The following is a 20,746-nucleotide window of genomic DNA, read 5'->3' as shown; positions in this document are numbered from 1 at the left end:
ATTCATGGTCAAAATTGATTTGGTGTGCACAAACAACGGAATCGGAGTTTTTACTTTTCATATGTTCACTGATGCGGACCTCCGCCGCTCGCTTTGTTTCACCCACATATGACGCAGGACAATTTTTACAATAAAACTTATATACTACATTTGTCTGTTTATGTTTATTCGTTGTATCTTTTCCTAAGCGGACGATATGCTGCAGTTTATTGTTAATAAGAGGGTAAGTGTGAATATTGTAGGGTTTTAACATGGTTGAAATTTTTTCAAAATTATTGTCAATATATGGTATGCCAATTTTGCAGAGAGGGTAGGTGTTTGTAGTGCTTCTGTTATGATTACTATATTTGCGTCTTTTTAATCTGACCTTTATGTTTTTATTAATAAAGTTAAAAGGGTAATTGTTTTTTATCAACGGGTTTTTCACCCTAGCAATATTCACACCGTGAAAACGTGTACTGGCAAGTAAGATCGCCCTATCAACCAAATTAAAAACAATATTTCTCTTATAGCTAACTGGATGACCAGAAAAATAATTTAAGATTCGTCCGGAAGAAGTAGGTTTTTCAAACCAGTCAAAATTAAAATAATTAGAATTTCTTATTATCGTCAAGTCTAAAAAGTTGAGTTTCTTGTCAATCTCCATTTCATATGTAAATTGTAGTTTGGGATAATATGAATTGAAAATATTTAAGATTTGGTCAATATGGTCAACATTAATAAAAAGTAATACATCATTCACGTAACGAAAATAAAAAGATGGAATAATATTATAGTTATTTTTTAAGATGGAGAGACAATCATTTTCCAGGTCGTCCATTACAAGGTCAGCAAACAAAGGTGAAATAGGAAAACCCATTGGCGTGCCGAAAATTTGTTGATAAAAAATGTTGTCAAAAGTAAAAAAAGTATTATTGAACAAAAATTCTGTACATTGTCGAATTTCATCAACCGGGATTCGACATTTATTCATTATGGTCACAATACGTCGATCGATGCTCCGTAGTACCAACTCTAGAGGAATATTAGTAAATAGGGAGCTGACATCTAAAGACATTAGTCTATAATTAGTAGTGGGTTTTATATTTTTTAGTTTGTTTTTCAATTCAAAGCTATTATTAATGTGTGATATTGGAACGTTGACTGACTTCTTGAGTTCATCGTAAATTACTTTATTAATGAAAACATAAAGGTCAGATTAAAAAGACACAAATATAGTAATCATAACAGAAGCACTACAAACACCTACTCTCTCTGCAAAATTGGCATACCATATATTGACAATAATTTTGAAAAAATTTCAACCATGTTAAAACCCTACAATATTCACACTTACCCTCTTATTAACAATAAACTGCAGCATATCGTCCGCTTAGGAAAAGATACAACGAATAAACATAAACAGACAAATGTAGTATATAAGTTTTATTGTAAAAATTGTCCTGCGTCATATGTGGGTGAAACAAAGCGAGCAGCGGAGGTCCGTATCAGTGAACATATGAAAAGTAAAAACTCCAATGCCGTTGTTTGTACACACCAAATCAATTTTGACCATGAATTCGATTGGGATAACTTTAAAATCCTTGACAAAGAATCCAATTATAAAAAAAAGAATTATTTCCGAAATGCTTTATATAAAACTCGACAAACACAACATCAATAGAAAGGAGGATGTGCTTTCCTTTAATAGAGCATACCTTCCTTTACTACGGAAGTTTAAATGTCCCGATTGAGTTCATCGCCCTTTACCGTCTACCTTTGCGGCTCCGCCTATATAAGCGCTGGCTTGTGGTTGTAATTTATTGTCAGTCGACAGCACGACAGGTGACGAGTAAGTCAACCAAACTTACGAATTTTCGCGTACCTGTGGTAACAATTTACAAAAAAAATTCATTGTATTATTGTGTTTGAGCCTTCCAGATCACTCATTGTGGGTTTTTAATTTTAATTTTGTAGCCTGATGAGGCTGACGCATATTGTCAGCGAAACGTTGCGCATCAATAAATCAACGCAGGAAAATTTAAATACACATTACTTGTATTTATTTGTTTTCTTACATTTCGCCCCCAACGGATCACTGATCACTTTGAATTTACAAAAAACTTTTCTTAAGAATTTACTTCCAGTTCTTTAAGAAGTTGACTTGGTTGCTGATCAGATCAGTGCTAGTCTTTTGATGTTAATGGATGTATGCAAACCTTTTGGAAAGTGGTTGTGGGCTTCTGAAATAAACTTGTGCTTTACATAGAAAGAAAACTGCAAAGAGTCACCAATGGTTTGAGTGGCAATATCTACTCAGATTACGCTAAAATACTTTTCTAGTAAGCAGAGAATGAGTCTTACCTGAAAAGTGATATTACGCTGTGGATCCTTAAATATAAGAAAAATGTCGTATTCGAACCAGCAAAGGTGCAAAATTGCATACGCTTTGAGCAGCATAAGAAAAGTATCGAATTCTAGATGTTGGACTCTATTTCTATCACTTTAAAGAAATGTTTTAACCACGTATTTTAAGGGTGATGACGTACAATATTCCTTAACCTTGAACTCCTACCTACTTTAGGGATTTTGTTACAGATATTAGTGGATTTTGTGGCTCAGAAAGAGAATTGTGTTAAGAATTCTTAGGCACACTGCTATAAGGCATAATTATTTTAAGTTATTCTTAGAAGTAGTAAATCTATGTATCCAAGTTCCTGAAAAGATATGTAACATATTACAGTAGGTTCTTCGAAGTAAAGGTTTTATAAATTTCTTTAAAAAAAAAAGTAAAGAAAGATAGCATTTAAATAAATAACCATAAAACAAGCAAATATGTTAATTATTCGTTCTGAAAACAAATTTGATATATTGAGCAATTATCATCAATGGATTACTAAAAAAATGCTTAAGTAGATAAATAAACTCATGAACGATTTTCTTATTTGTTAAATTCATCGTGACTTTATTTACATAAAGCCATAAATTGTATTTAGACAGGTTTTTTACTATGGAATCAAAAATTTACTTGTTATTTTGTAGCCAATTTGAAAGAACAGTATTTTCCTAATGACCTTAAAATAATGAATTCTCTCATGTGACAATACGTCACTATTCATTTACTGACAATGTAAGATTATGATTAGAATTAAATTTGTATACCAGTTTTAAAATTCACAAGGTCATTCCAGATGATTACATCTGTAGGTTCATTAGGCTGGTTTGAAGAAAAGTTTTCTTAAGTCTCACGCTAGGCAATGAATGATCTAACTGTCGTAATGATCGACTGGACAACTCAATTTATCCAATGAGTTGACTATCTCCTCAGCTTGGTCGAATAAATTGTTAAAATCTTGTACATTTCGAGTTGTGACTAAAGACAACTAAATAAAATTCTCAAGGGTATTACGCAACTAAATTCAAGTGTTGTCATATCTGTAAATTGATTTTTCACGCTATTTTGAAATTCGCGTCAGTTTTATCAAGCCCCCTAAGGCACTGCGCAGCCTGATATTAGATCACGTATATCAAGTGCTAAAGCATCGTAACCCTAAAAATTAAAGCTTTATCTATAATAAAAAACGTAAAGCGCTATTTAAAACTTTTCTAATTACTATATTTGATGGAATAAGTAGGCAGCGAAAGACTTGGCAACGAATTGTGCGATTCAGCCATAATAAGACTATGTGCAGCAGGAACTAGCGAGGGGCTTTGAATCAGAGGAGACGTGGTTATAATGAGTGCTTTTTTAGCACTAATACTTTCAGCATCACTTTTTATACAGAAGTCGTTCTTAAAATAATTATTTTCCTTGAGTTTTTTCTCGAATTCTATCAGATTTTTATATTAATCTTTAAGTCGTTTCCAATAAACTTCAAGAAGTTCTTATCGAGCTTCGAGATACAACCACATTTAACTTGTCACTGCGACTTTATCCATTAAATTTAAAGTAAAAATTCATTATGCACAAAGTTAGCTCAAACTGTATGGCAAGAGCTTTATTAATAATAAAGTTGAGCTAAAGTAATATCAACGAATTAATACTACCCAAACCAAATCAAGCAAACTAAGAAATATGTTTGTCATTCTATTAAAGTACTCTTATTTACCTAGATGAACTAGCTAACATAACACTTACAGTGTGCTTGCAAGATTGCGTGGTAAAGAACAACAAATTCTAGCAGTATTGGATGACAACAACATAATCTTTACTCACCTTACTGAAGCTGCGCTTCTACTCCAACTTTCTTGATTGCGTCATATTGCGGAATAATGTGGCCTACTACAACTGAGTTTACAAGTAAGAAAACGATGGAGCAGCCAGGAAGGGGAAGAGTCGCTTAAATAGCTGGCCTCGTGGCACGAAGAAAGAGCTAGAAACCTTTTTCGCTTAGCCTTGCGCTAATTTGCTTTCGATGAAACCACTAGCGCTGAGGTGAACTGATGAAGTTACATGCTTAGCATGACTTTATCGATGAACATGTAATTTGAACGGTTAATGTTATACTGTGCTATCAAATGTTTCTATCATTCTTGAGTTCATTATGACGTTATAAAGATAAAGTTATGAATTAAACTCAGACGGATATTGTACTGTGGGATCAAAAATTTACTCGTTATTACCTTGTTATAAGAGCCAATTTATAAGGATAGAATTTTCGCAACAAGCTAAAAATAACAACTTTTGTTAAATAATAATACGTGATTGTTTACTCACTGGTAATGTAAGATTATAATAACAGTTAAAGTTATACAACAGTTTTAAAAATAACAAGGTCGCTCCAGATAATGACGTCTGTAGGCTTGTTAAGCTAATATAAAAAAAAGTGAGCGACAACTTTAATAAATGTCTTTAACGTTTGAAAACTATAAGTGTTTGGTGAAGGTACTGGGCACCCAAGCTACCAATGTTAAACAAAAAAACTTGCATATCATTCAGCAGTGGAGACAATTCAGCACATATCCTAGCATAAAAAGGTAATGGAACTCAGAAAAAGTCCTTTATTAAGCAAGGACATGCCAACTTGAGTGTTTGGGGTTAAATAGCTACATCAAGTAACTGTTAGCTATTAGTTTAACGTCTAAGCAAAAAAAGAGTGATCAGCTCAAGCCGCAAGAGCAGTAAGCCCTACAAAAGTCAAAAGACAAAAAGTGGGGGCTGCACATGAGGTAAAGCAAAATATATCAATACAGACATAAAATTATACAGATAAAGTACTAGTGTGCCACTCTCCACCAATCATTCGCTGACCACTTGCCCCTCGATGGGTTCCAAACAGTCTGTTGCACTGAATATCTCCCCTTAAACTGAATAAGTGAGGTAATTGGAAAGATTAGTAGTACTTACTAAAAAGAATTAGAGATTTTCTAATGATAAACATAACTGACCAAATATATTACATTATTTAATAAGTATTAGTAGTTCTGCAATCAGTCTTTGTCTTTGCAGTACGTTCAACTCATTGAGTGCATATTTATTGCTCTTATTGCTGAAACATAAAAAGTTAAAAGTATAAAAAAATTAGACTTATACACTTTGGAACCTTACTTTTTGCATACACGCAATGTCAAAACCAAAATCTTATTCTGCAAAGTATGTGAAATGTATTAGTTGTATATACTTTGGTATACAGACGTTTGTACATGACACTGATGAACAGTTAAATCTTTTTTTTCTTTTTCTCTCTATTTTTACTACATCAAGATTTCACATGATATCTCAAATCTCAAAAGATCTAACAATTTCTTCCAATTTATTGTCAACCTCTTATTATAATACTGTTATGACCTGACTTATTCAGAGTTTGGTCTTAACTGTTTTATTTAAGTGCCATTCGTGGGGTTCTTAGATTTCAGCTCGTGAGCTTCATTTGTTTTATTTTTGTATCAAATAATAATCTTTATTTAAATAATATGAGTAATTAATCTATTTCTTTATTAAAGCAATTTAATAATGATTTGTTCATTTAAATACAATTTAATTGGGTCACTTTAACAAGGTTCAACGAAAATTTTATTACTGATATTTTACTTACATCTATCACTGACTATTTTTACTGCTGCTTCGGAGTTTCTTAATGCTTTATGCTGTTACCGTCAGTGTTTTCTTTACTTACACGAACGAGTTTGTAGCCAGTAGGATGTTGCAATTTCTGCTTCCTCTGTTATCGCCGGAATTACTTTCGGCGGGCCTCCTTTGCTGTACCCCGCTCCTTAACGTAGTCCGATACTTTGGATGTTCTCGATACGCACTTGAGTTGCCTCATTCAACACGTTATGCCTTACGTGTATGAGGTACTCACAAGTCGTAAGAGTCAACAGTTGACTAAACCTTCAGAAGACAGGTGACAGACGTAAAGAGAGCACTTTTACCTCTTGATGGTGCCTTTTTATAGCATCAGAACGAGTAAAAGAGGCCTTAGGTTGAATTAGGTCAACCAACGAGGGATGTTCTTGCAGACTGCTTTGACAATTGTATGATGATGCTACATGTTATGATCTTACATATAAGAAAATAACAAAACAACAGTACCAATCTCATTTTCGGACGAGTGCGATTGAGTTTTTGGGTCAATGATGATGAAAGCTCGTATCAGCAATATAACAACGCCAAATACAAGTTCAATTGTGACAGTAATTTTAAAATTTTCAAATTCATCCCTCTAAGGATTTCACAATCAATTTTGAATATAATAAAGTAATGTGTGAATTACAAATTTTTAATTGCTAAACATTATCAGGATCAAACAATTAATGGGCGAGTAATTTTTCATTCATTCATACATGCATTTTTACAATGAGGCTGGCCGTATTCTATGTCAGCATATTATGAAGCATTTACCTTAAAGCTAACACACACACGCGCACACATAAACGACATACAAGCTCCTCTTGTCAAATGAGCTTGCTTTATATTCACAATACGCCTTATCTGAATTTTGATGGACGGATAGTTTTTAGTTATAATATAATTTGTATTAACTTTAGATGTAACAATGCTTGTTTCTTTATTTTCATGTTTTATTTCATATCTTATGTCACTGTAAGTGCACTAAGGCTTCGTTCAGATTAGTTGTCCCCTCATCTGCCATTTTTTAGACGTTCTACATACAAATATGAATATGCTTTAGAGTAGTGGGCGTGCTGAAAATAATAAACTTTTTTGCAAAAAGTAAAGTTCATTGATGCTTTATATACGTTATAAGCATAAATAACTGCAGAGCTAGTAGAATACTTAGCGTTTTAATTAATAGTTAAAGACTTTAGGAATTAGAAATTAACAGAATTATAATTAATTTTTGATAAAAAAAAAAGCCTTTTTAACAAACTGAACTAATAATTCTCTCTAAGATCCAGACTTTTTCGTAACAAACTAAAAAAACTCCTTCAAATTTTTTAGCATAACTAGCAATAAAAAAATATACTTATAATTAAATATTGGTACAAGTGCTTAACAGTCGTCTAGTGGATTCTAATTTTTAAAGTAAGGATGTAAGTTTAAAAACAAACATTCCTCAATAAGAATTTCACATGCATATTTATAATAGACAACTAAATAGTACCTAGGTTTATTATTAAACATAATAATTGTTTTAAACGTCATAAGTATAAGGATTTGAATTTATGTTAACGTTTTTTTATGCATCTTAATTGAATATGTAAATACATGTTTTCATATTTCTTAAATTTTTGTGGTGTGTCTGATAACTTTTATCATGAATGTTTTGTATTTATGATTTCAGAAAAAATATAAGAGCAGTAGATATTCAAGAATCCATACACTGAGAGAAGAAGATCATAATTTTTACCGTGATTGTCCTTACAAAAATAACCATGCAGATGGTAACTGTGGGACAAAGCAACATCTTGGAACTTTTTGACCTAACTTAGTTAATTTTTATCGTGCTGAACCGTAAAAATCGTCAGGTGCCCAAGAAAATTTGCCCCCACAGCTTTTCTATATATATACATACATATATGTATATATATATATATATATATGTGTGTATTGATTACTGCAGTGTAGCATGATTTATTTCACTCGTTTGTACTCAAAAATAAAATAATGAAATAAAATAATTTAAACATCTACACACGTTTCTCATAGTGTCTACATAACACTAGTACTGAATCAATAATCCAAAACGTTATCATTAATGCAAAAACATTTCTAATGTAAAAACATGCAACATTCACATTTAGTCAAAAAAAGTCTGTTATGAATTTTTAATATTCTCATTTTTCTTTGTAAAACATTCTTTATTTGGATCTCAGGAAAAAATTTAGGGAGCTATTTAGTAAAATACACTATCTTCGTTACTTATATTTTAAGCAAATTAGTTCTTACATGTTTTTCGTTTAGTATGATGACCTGAAAAGTCGTACACCTATTTTTAAGATCAGATTGTTGTACGAAGAAGGATGTAAATTTCGAAAATTCACAACAGACTTTCTTTGACTGAATGTGTATATTGCATGTTTTTAGGTTAAAATTATTTTTGCATAATGATAATATTTTGGATTTTCAGGTTAATACTGTTGTTACATAGACACTATAAGGAACGTGTGTAATTTTTTTCAAATTATTTCATGATCTTATCTCTACATACGGACGAGTTGAACAAATGATGCTACATTTCAATAATCTATCTATGTATACATACATACATACATGCATACATATTCATAAGAGCAGTAGGGGGGGAATTTTCCTGCACACCAGACGATTTTTACTGTTCAACATGTTAAAAATTGACTAAGTTAGGTCAAACAGTTCTGAGGTATTGCTTTGTCCCACAATTACCATCTGCACAGTAATTTTTGTAAGGACAATCACGATAAAAATTATGGTTTTTTTATTCTGAGTGTACTTAAAGCAGTTAAAGACAATAACTGCAACTTTTATTATGCACGGTTTGAATAAAATAAAGAAAAAATAACGTGTACTTACTATAAAGTCTTGATACCCCTTCAACTGTTCCTAGGCTGTTACTTGATACGCAACTGTAACTACCAACGTCAGTTTTATGGAATTGTTTGATAGTGAGCCGCATGGAAATCTTATATCCATCTCGGACTTCTATGATTGAGTATTTCGGTCTAAAAATTATTCTACATTTTATAATAGTCCAAAAAGTTTCAGAAATTTATTAAATTGACATATTTTTATTGATTTTTAAAAATTTATGCTTACACAGTAAAATCAAAAATTAACAACTTAGGTTCATTTATATAATTAGAAAGAGTATTTTCCTTAGAACTTCCACTTGCTCGTTTTTTGACAACTTGAACATTGCTTAGGAAATGATCTCCCCATAATCTTATCATGAGAGGTTTAAGCAATAAAAGGAAATGTTAACAAAATTATGTTGGCATGTCTATGGATGATTTTATGGGGGGTGAGGAGTTGTTGCTTGCCTCAACTTGTTTCCGGTTCAATAAAAATTTCATTCATCAAACCATAGGGTATCCCATGAGGTATGTACGAGCCCGGTGTTTGCTGATATAGTTTTGGAAAAGGTTAAAGAAAATATATTATCTAAACTACAAGATAATATTTTGCTAAACAACCGTTATGTAGATGACATCTTAACAATAATTAAAAAAACACAAGTATACAATATTTCGAATAAATTGTTTAGTTACAATAGTTTTGTACAATTCACAGTGGAAAACGTAGTTGACGGCTCTTTACCCTTTTTAGACATGTTAATCATTAGACATGACAACAAAAGTTGTTCTCTTGATTGGTAGAAAAAATCTAGCAGTACTAATCGTGTATTAAATTACCACTCACATCACCAGTAGTGAAAAAGTCATAGTAATAAATGATTGACAGAATTTTAAGACTCTATGATAGTAAATTTGAAACTAAGAACATTCTATACATACGAATTGTTATCCAGAAGACTTTGTTACAAAAATAATAGAAAATAGATTTTAAAAATACTGTTGAAGTAATAAAAATCAACAACATTTTCTTCAGGAAACCCATAAAACCGCTCATAATTATATCCTACAATCCAATTATTGCTTCTAAATGCTATAATTTCTTGAAATCCAAAAACTTTTATGTGATAAATAGGACTAACAACAAATTATTTTCAATTATAAGTTTGGAAAAAGGTACCTTTTACACAGTACAAAAGACACACGTCGTATACTCAAAGAAATGTTACAAGTGTAACAAAATCTTTATACGCCAAAGTTCACAAAACTTACGACCAGATTAAAAAAACATGAGAGACTATATAAAAATGAATCTGAAAAGTCCGTCTTTTATCTCATGTGAGTTAATATAACGATAGTTTTGACTGTAATGTAAATGTAAATAACAAAAATATCAAAATAATAGCTCGATAATTAAACTTGACCTCTAATGTATAAATGTACATGAAGACCACGTACCTGGTAATATCATTGCCTGTTTGTCCGTCGGTGTGAACAGTCTCCCTACAATATATAATTGGAAAAGTTCTCTCCTTTATTTATAAAATGATTTGTGTATAAAATAAAACTTTTGGTCTATAGTGCGTGAAATTTTTGCGTAAAAAATTAAGAGGTAGTACGTGTGTTGTATCTTTACCCTTATTTTATTTTATATTTTATGTACAATAAGCTAATATGTATGTCAATGTGTCAATAGTCTTGAAAAGGTCTCCATGATAAGACAATATATTGACAAGTATATAAATAAAAAAATTCTGCTGAAGAAAAACCAAGTGGTGTTTTTTTGTTGCTGTGAACCCTAAACTATATTTATATAATTAATTAAATAATTCAGGAACTATTTAAAACAAAATTTCTTGTAGTCCACATAATATAATTGTCAAAAATTTAGGTTGGAAGGTAAAAAAGAACGAGTTAAAGTATATATTCTGTGACAAATAAGTGTTTATTGATAAGCTTTTCATAACCGCTCTAAAATTAAAAATTAACATTTGTGATACTCTTCAGTATGTATGAGAAACAAAAGTTTTTTTGATATTCTCAGTGGCTAGTTTTAAAGATTTTGTTTGTAACATGGCTATTTTTCTAATCTTGCTATACCAGTGTACATTGGGAGAGTCTTAATAAGGAGCTGTGAGACAAATGACCGTTAATGACATTTTGACAAATTTTCATGCACAAAGCTTTTGTTACAAAACGTGTGTGTCAGATGTGAAATAAGTATGCTAAGAACTTTTTACAAATTTACTATTTGTCTGATTAGTTACACTATGACTCAAAGTGCAGCCATAGAAATCGATCACCATTGCTCTATTACTTCGATTTTTTAAAATCAGATATGTGTACCACCATCCTAAGTCTTTATTCATCCTTATAAGCTATTTAAAGTTATTTTCTTATTTTGAAGGATTTTAAAAAGAACTATCAAAGACGGACAATTCTTAGTAAAGTGTTCATGTTTTAAGTTAGTCTTCTTAATTATAACAAGCCCAGGACAGCAGCTCAGATGAGAAACAAATAAGTAAAGGTCTAAAAAAACTTTTAACGTGATAAAAATTGTATGTATTCATTAATCCCAAAAAACTATGAGAGCTAGTAGCAGCATATGGAATTCCAGATTATTCTATCGGTTAAGACGATGTTAGATTAAAATGAAAACTCACATAGTCTTATTGAATTAGATGAGATCTTGCGAAAAAAATAGCTTCTTTAAAGCTGAAAATTTAATGTATCTTACGCTTACAGAAACTATTTTGTTTTTAATCTGAAATAAAAATAACTCAACACAAATATTTTGGGACTGAAAATTTTTAATGAAAAGTCAAGTGTGTTGGTAAGTCTTATTTTTTAAACAAAAAAAATGATAAAAAAGCCTTCAGAATGAAAATCTATTAGGTAAAAAAAGTCAAATTAAACTTACAAATGCTTAATTGCGTTATAGTGAAATGTAATAATTTAACATCTTTACAAGAAAGTTAATCAAATTCTCTTTTATTACGGCTTAAGCTTTGTTTTAACGTTGTCTAGCAAATGTAAGAAATTTTTTTCAAATTCTTGGGTATTGCAAACGAAGTCATGCTAATTATTACCTTGTTAGGCCTCCATCAATGCATTTTAAAGCTTTCATTAAATGCAAAAAGGTACATTAAACCATGAAAGAGAAAGTACAACACAGACATTAAAATTAAGTCACTAAACGTTATGTATAGATAAAGCAGCCAGCTCTACTATATCTTTTAATAGAATTCACGTACCACTAACTGGCATTCAGCTGGATATTAAGTATCGCAAGCCTTAAAGAATAAATGCACAAATTTCTGTTTATCTTAAATTTGTAGGATATAAACAAAAATGTAAGATTTAATATGTGTCATAACATGGAAAAATTATCAACACACATAAAAGTTGAACTTCCACGTATAAAATTGTATGGCTACTATAGAGCTAATATAAGCAAAGCAGGCTTAAGACCTAAAAAATTAAGCAAGATTTTAAAATAATATACATAGGTTGTTTTTTTAAAGCATTTCACTTAAACACTACGGACACCATTGGCATTATATTACAAAAAATTATTCAAAAGTGTTAGAGATAGATGTGATTTAGCACGATGCTACGGTTTTATGAAGGTACGCAAGCCTCACAAACCCCTTCGACTAATAGTTTCTTCCATCGGATCCCCTACTTATTTTCTTTCTAAGTGGGTCGCAAATTTTCTTACAGCTAATTTGCCGATTTTAAAATATAATGTAAAGAATAGTTTCAAGTTTACTAATGAAATTTCTTATAATAAGGTACCAAAAGAGTTCTGTCTTGTAAGCTTTGATGTAACCTCTTTGTTTAATAATATCTATTTCAAGGCTGTCAATGGTGCAATTAAAAAAATATTTTGGTTTTAAAAATCAATTTATCATGAAGTGAATTTTTAGAAGTAATTAAATTTATTATAAATTACAATTACTTTATATATAATAACAAATATTACAGACAGAGATTTGGCTCTGCTGTGGGCAGTCCATGCAGTCCAATTTTAGCTGACTTTGTTATCTAGGATAGAATGACTATTCTTTTTAACACTTGCCAATTTCCAATAAAATATTTAAAAATTTTTGTTGATGACATTATTGCCTGCATTCCCAATAGTTGTATCAATGACATTTTGATATATTTTAATAGTATAGATAAACACATTCAATGTACATTAGAAAAATCTATTAACAATTTGATTGATTTCTTAAATGTAACAATCCACTGGGACAACTATGGTTTAATTAAAACTTATTGGTACGAAAAAACACATGCTTATATCCATCTAAACTTCTTTTTCGATAGCCCCGTTTCCCAAAAAAATTGAGTGGTCTATTCCTTAGATGATTGGGCGATCAAACTTTCAGATAGATCATTCCATCAACACAACCTCAACGAAGTTTTTACCATTTTACAAGCTAACAATTATCTCTCCAACTTTATTCTTAAACATATAAATTCTAGACTTAAAATAGTTAAATTTGCATCTACTAGTAATATCAATGTATCAGATTATAAACCTAAGAATTTTGTTGTTTTACCTTATAATATTGGTTGTGAACAAACTCTTGAATAACATTTTTAGAAATATAATTATTATGTTGTTTTTAAACCCAATTACAAATTAAAATTTTCGAATTATCTTGGAAAAGACAAAATTTTAAATTCAAGATGAACTATGTTCAGTTCATATGTTTCGTTGCAATGACTGTAATTAATGTTATATAGGTCAAACATTTCGGAAAGTAGAAAAATGTTTTAAGGAATATAAAAATGACTGTAGAAATGAAAAAGAATCTTCTGCTGTTTACATGCATGTGAGAAAGACCGGCCACACATTCAAGTTCAGTTCCGTTAAGGTTTTAGACCAAGAAGCTTTACTTTATAGAAGATTAATTTCTGAAATGGTTTATATAACAAAATTAAACACAGTATATATCATTATAAACACTCAAGAATTAAATATTTTTTTTTTAAATTACGCTAAACATTTTTTTAAATAATCAATAGTTGCTCATATCATAATACATGTAATACATAAACATTAAAATACATATGCTGTTCACATCTATTTTGTTTGTACTCCTTGCCATATCATTCTTTCTCACATGCGCGCGTGCATCTATTGTGTACGTACGCTTGGCCTTAGCTTGATTTCGTTAAGTTTGCTGTGATTAAGTTGCTGTGATTACTTTGAGCATAAGGTTTAGCTTACATTTACGTATTATTGATCTTTTTGACGTTCCTCATTGCAAATTTGTAAGTCGTTGTTATTTATTATGTTATCTTCTATAAATTTCTTATGATTTGTTATTATCTGGTATTGTACTTTAGTGACTTGAAAAGGACTACCTCACGTAAAGTTCAAACGTTGTCAACAACAATAAAAAATTTAAACAACATAGCCCTTGACTCCCTTATACATACCATTCATTTGATCCATTGCTGTTCTTGGAAGCTCATTATTACTTTTAGTATTGAAATTGTTGTTTATTCACAGTCTTCGATGTGCTACTGCAAATTGACGTTGTAAGCTAAGAGTTTTATTAGATTGTTAGAGATTGCAATCGTAGTTTGAGTTTTGCCACGGTAGCGTGTTTCAAAAGAAGTAAGATATATATAACGCGGTTGCAGAAGCAAGTGTATCCTCGATGTTTTAAGATAGCTGAGCTTTGAATTCTTGTCGTTTTAGAACAAAACTCTGTGTAATAAATACTAAGTGTATGACATGGGATGTCACCTCATTTGAGAGATTATTTAAACAATTATGGTGTCTCCTGCATCTATACTGGTATGGTTAAATACAAACAGAAAATAAGATTTTGTTCTTCAAAAAACAAATATGTTTCAAAATTATTATTTTATTTCTAATCTAGTATAAAGTAGTAAATAATGATGATTTTGTGTATCATCTGATTCTTAACGTAAAATAACTTTTTTTTTGGATTTTTGATTAGTCCACTGTTAAAAAGAACCACTGTGTCGGTAAGTCTAGCACTTAATGTATATATACACTAGTGGGGCTTCGCCCCCTGCATGCTCGGTACGCTAACCCCCTACTGTTCTAACTTAAGAGGAGAGTCTTTAAATTACATCTGTTAGTGAAGAGAGGTTAGTGCCCAGTATTTTGTGAGAAAAAAGAGTTTTTGATCTACATCGTTAAGCATTAGTTACATATTTATCAGTAAATTTCCACGCCACCCTGAAGGTACTATTGTGGCACGTTGATAGTTTTTTTTAAACTCTCCGATGTGTTTAGAGAAAAAAGGTATATAAGCTTTAATAGTTTTTTTGACAACTTTCATTTAATTCGAATATGATTGAAAAAAAAAACAGTCCTTTAACTTTTATGTTAAATGTTAGTACAACCTTGAAATAACAAGTAGTTTCATCAATAAAAAATATTATTATATTAAACAATATTCTTTGATTGCATAAAAAAACTCTTATAACGCAATAAACATCTTGATGTATTAGATAATCTAAACAATATCTTTCTGTTTTTTTAAAAAAATAGTCAGATAATATAGCTTTTTCTCTAACATAGCCATATCAATATTCATAAATATTCAAAATTCTTAAAAAACTAATTAAAACTTTGACAAAAATTATGAAAGAAAATCTAACAGCAAAAAAGTACAAACATTTAAATCAAATCACGAATAAAGAAAGAAATTACTAAATCATGAAACTATTTTTTTAAGAAAAACCGGCCAGCAAAAACATACATACAATAAACCATTGATAGCAGGATGCAGTGCTTTTATAGTTTCAGACGCTGGACTAACAGAAAGTCTTAATCTTTGTGTATACCGGAAAGAATTATCCGATAATTACCCAAAAGAAACATTTTTAAATAAACTGTCTCATTTTATTGATGCCATGGTATTTCCATTATTTTTTTCCTCAAAAGATTTAGAATAGAGTACCAGTTATTTGAAAAATTACCTAAATAAGAGCAAATAACTAAGTATGTTACAACATGATTTCTACAGACTGTCTTACAGACAAAATAAAAAAAATTTTATCCATTATTACATGAGGGACGGCTAACACATTAATTTTTTATTCATTCTTACATCATGATTCAATATAACCGTTTAAATTATTAAGGATGTAATCAGAGAATTTTAAGAATAAATAGTTAGTAAGGTTAATTAGATACAATTGTTAATAGTGCATTCAACATTTGTAAGAATTTCGAAACAAAGAAAAAAATTAGAAATATGTTCATACTTTCATCTACGTACATTGAAAGTCCAAGATACATGCAGAAACATTATCAAAATGCAATGTCTTTATAAGATAATGTTGTAGACAAGACTTATTTGTAACAGTCACATGCAATTATGAATGAAAAGAATTAAAGTTAATTTTATCAAAACTTCCTAAGAATACAACACCAAATGATATTCCAAACTTAACTGTTAGACTTTTTCACTTGACATTAATGTCAGTTTATGAATCATCATCAGGATGACATCATTAAAAATGATTAATATGGTAAAGTATCAGCATACGTCTATTTCATAGAATTTCAAACCGTGGTCTACCTTATGCACATATTTTAATAACTTTGTATGATGATAATAAAAATATTACACCTGAACAAATTGATGTAATTATTTCAGCTGAAATTACTTCTGGTAATACGAAGCTTACGAAATTGGTAGTTAAACTTATGCTCCATAGACCTCATACAGAACAAAGTCCTTGTATGATTCATAAAAAATGTACAAAAAATTTCCCTAAATCTTGTACAAACGAAACTTCATTTTTAACAAATGGTTACTCTAAATATATAACAAGAAATAATACTTCGAAACAACATGTTAATAAATATTTGGAGAAAAGATGAAATTTTTGTAGATATTTCAATGGTCGTGCCGTATAATAAATTTTTGTTAATAAAATGTAAATGTCATATTAACGTCAAATGTATGTTAATGATACACTTATATGCATTTGAAAAGAGTAAGTTGAATTGATTCTAGAGAATTTTCATAAATAACACAATTACTTATAACTCTCCTTCGTAATTAAAAAAAACAATTCAATAAATTTCTATGGTATTATAGTTACACACAAGAATTAGGAAATACGTACACATTATTATGTTAAGATACTCTGTATTCTTAATAACACATTTCTTCTTAGATTTAAAAAAAAACTTAAAATTAATTAACTAAAAAATTGATCGTATTATCAAAAATAAGTAAAATTAGACTATAATTTTAGGCAAATATAAAATCGATAGAGTTGGTCAAACAAATGTTGTACGTATATTATTTTGCTTGCGATTCTTACTCTAAATTATATGTGGATGAGACAAAGACAGGTTAAAAAAAAGTATCCTAATAAACGGTAAAATACAGAAAATCAATGGAGAGTAGATTGTTGGGTACCCAAGTATCTAATTATACTTCTATGATATTCTATGGAATGTACTACAATAATAAGTAAAAAAATGTCTTCTATAAAACAATGTTGTTTTACGAATCCTTATTTCATGGGTTCAAGCCCTTGCTCCACCCTTTAGGCGAAGCATTTTACTGAAATGTCTTAGACTCTGAAATCCATTTATTTATATAATTAGAATTACCTCATCCCCATTTATATGAGAATCCCTGAAGCATGTTCCGTAACTGTACAAAGGAGGTGCAATTATCGTGTAAATGAGTAAACTTTTGTTGGTTAGGTATGGTTTTAATTAATATTATAATTTTAAGCAAATTGACGAGTGTTTACAATATATTAGGACACAATGTCATATTAACAGTCCATAGGCCAGTCAGTACAATACTGTGCGCTTGAATCAAATCTTCCAATTAAATAAAAAAATACTTCCTACTGCCTACGTTACTAACATCTTCAACCTTACGCTCACACACTTATTTGTAATTCATACTAAATACATAAAGTATAACTGTATCAAAAAAATAAATAAAAAACCATCTTGTAGTACTCCTTTTTTCAATATAGTGGTAGTAGTACAGTCTGGCAAGTGACTTTTAAGGGTGTTCATCACTCATATATGTTTTTTTCAAGATAGGTACTATTGACGTTAAACATTTACATCAAACCGTATGAAAAATACAAAAAAAAAAGCAATTATTTAAACTATATCCTTTCTTATATGCTTCATTTCTAAAAACTGTAATTTAACATCTAACATTGTGAAAAAATTCACGTAAAATTGCATGTATCCGATCTGTAAAAACGTCTAAATGTTTCTGGCATAGAAAATTACTATTACATGATCCTATCTTATTTTAAATCTATCCTTTAGTTCGTACTTAAATAAATTTAGAAAAAGAGGGTGAAGTATGGGTAAATGCATGTATGTAGGAACAAGTATATGGAAAAAATAATTGCCAGCTTAGCTGCTCAAATTTTTTTTTTTCAGACATTTTTTTTTCATTGTTAAAAATTTTTTAAAAATCAGACAAAATTGTACAAATAATTATTTATTAATTTTAAAAATAACACATCGAAATAAAAGGAAATAAATATCAGTTAATTTACACGAAAGCTGCTCTACTAAAGTAGGGGAACGTGGGGCGGAGGTGGGCATAGCCGATAAAATGGGCATGCAAATATTTAAAAATAAAAACATATTTTTAGCTTAATCCTCTTTAATAGACATATACAACATCAATAGTTTCTCCATCCAAACAAATTTACCGGACTAAACGCTTTTTTTTACTACGAGCTGATTTTATTCTAAGTCGAAGATAACCTACTAAAAAAAAATTTTTAATTACTTGGCAAATTTATTATATATGACCTACATAATTATCCATGATATTATTCGAAAGCTTAGATCTTTAACTTTGACAAGCTATTTTTTATATTTTTTTTTTACTTGTAATAAAAGAGTTATTATTAAATAAAAATATGTATTACGAGGGTGGGAATGGGCACCAAGGTGGGGCGCAAATGGGCCCGAGCAAAAAAGCAGTTCCGCATCGAGCGTCTGCTATTTGTAGGTATAGGTATACCAGTTGTGTGTGGTTAGCTGTCAGCTGTCATACTTTATAGGTTAGGCTATTTATTTTTATTTTTGTTGATTTTTTATGTAGTTTTTCAAATAGTTTATAAAGTAAGAGTGATGGTTCGAAACTATTGTTCAAAGAGCACAAAGCGTTCTTGGACTGATGGTGATGTGGAAATTGCCATTAAACGCATCAACAATGGAATATAGTGTACTTAACTTAAATATTTGCATCGAGGAAGATTGCATCTCGATTGAAAATATACCAATTATTTTTCAAAACGATATCTCATTCTTTATTTTAATTATTTTTCAAAATATATTACTTTTGAGTGTTGTATTAGCATGAATCAATCCAAAGAAATGCGATAATATTGTGATTAAAATGTGATTTAAAATTAAAAGAGATTAATACTTAAAAATTGTGTATATTATATTATTTGTTACAATATTTTTAATACGAATACTGTAAGTACTGCAAAATACACTTAGATTTAATATCAGTTTCAAAACCTTAACACTTTCATCCTGGGTGCATTATTTATCCGTGCCCATCCGCGCCCCACCCCCTGCTCACCCGTACCCTATGGTGAGGCACGAGTGAGCAGTTTTGGATGTTCTCGTTCTTCAGCATAAAAAAAACATATATATATAGATTAAAGTTTAGCAAAGTATGGCACGGTAAAGTTAAAGTTCTTACCGTGTCAATAACGCTTGGATAATAATAAAATACTCAAAATTGTTGTCACAGTGAAATAATGAAAAAAAGGTGCCCACCTCCACCGCACGTTCCCCTATACTTATTCCCAAGTATTTAAGAAAAAAATTTAACAAATAAATTTGCTTTATTAAATCAATTAATAAATTTGTAACTATAAGTCGGTTCACATTCAAACAATGCTTTTTATGAACTTTATTTATGTTTTTGTACTTTTTGTAAGTATAACTTAAAGATGTCTGTGTCAATGTATATTTGTAAAGCGTCGCTCTTTATCGCATTCTTGGCACTAAACACCCACGTCTTATGATTTGAAATTAGTTTTAAACAAGCAATTCTCCTTATTACTTAAATAAGCTACTAGGTCTACAAACAAAACTTGAATTTCAGAGCTGTAATATAACCATTTACACAAAACAAAGGATATGCTGTAATGTGTATGAGTAGGGTATGCTGCTATGACGAATATAAGGAAGATTGGTAGTTGAATTTTTTTAATTTTCAAAGCTGCTTTGTTCATTGCCTCAAAACACAAAATACAATTGAAGCTGATGCTTTTTAGTGGAGCTATATTTAGTTACTTCCCTACAGAATTTTTCCAATGATGCAGAAAAAGTGTTTCATCGAAACAGAATATTGTATCATTTATTTATATGAATAAATTGATAGCGATTATCGATTTTTTATTAAGTTTTTTTGCTTTTGTTTCTGACTATTGTTCGTTAAGAAATTTTACTTTCGTCAGTCCTTTCGTCACCAAGTTTTCTACAAAATTAAAACCTTATTATTAATTGTTCATAACGCAGTAATGGTTATAAAATGTGATCAAAAATTTTTTGTACCAAAAAAGTTATTATTAGTTGTTTGCTAATTAGTTAATTTTATAAATTAAAACTTTCAAGTATCACAAACTTAACTGTCAGTTTACAAGAATAATAATGATGTTGTGTTGACATGGTAACAATTCTTTTTCTTGTTTTTTTTTCTGATTTTGTACATACCAATATTACATCTATTTAAGTCACTGACTTATTTGGTTGATTTACTCTTAAAATACGTTGTTTTTAGTAATTAATTTT

At 29.9% G+C, this 20,746-nt stretch overlaps 1 protein-coding gene across 1 annotated transcript in view; it reads right to left on the bottom strand.

The window, feature by feature from the left end:
* LOC106642164 (protein CEPU-1) overlaps positions 1-20,746 on the bottom strand; it is a 486,141-nt gene that overhangs the window by 126,797 nt on the left and 338,598 nt on the right. The window contains exon 6 of the mRNA XM_089594618.1: positions 8,930-9,078. Coding sequence (XP_089450744.1) covers positions 8,930-9,078 — 149 coding nt within the window. The remainder of the gene's footprint in view (positions 1-8,929; positions 9,079-20,746) is intronic.

This window comes from Copidosoma floridanum, unplaced genomic scaffold (assembly GCF_036245765.1).
Source record: "Copidosoma floridanum isolate Cflo_tuat_1 unplaced genomic scaffold, Cflo_Japanese_pri ptg000021l, whole genome shotgun sequence".
Classification (NCBI taxonomy): Eukaryota; Metazoa; Arthropoda; class Insecta; order Hymenoptera; family Encyrtidae; genus Copidosoma; species Copidosoma floridanum.
This window is presented reverse-complemented; position numbering and strand designations above follow the sequence as displayed.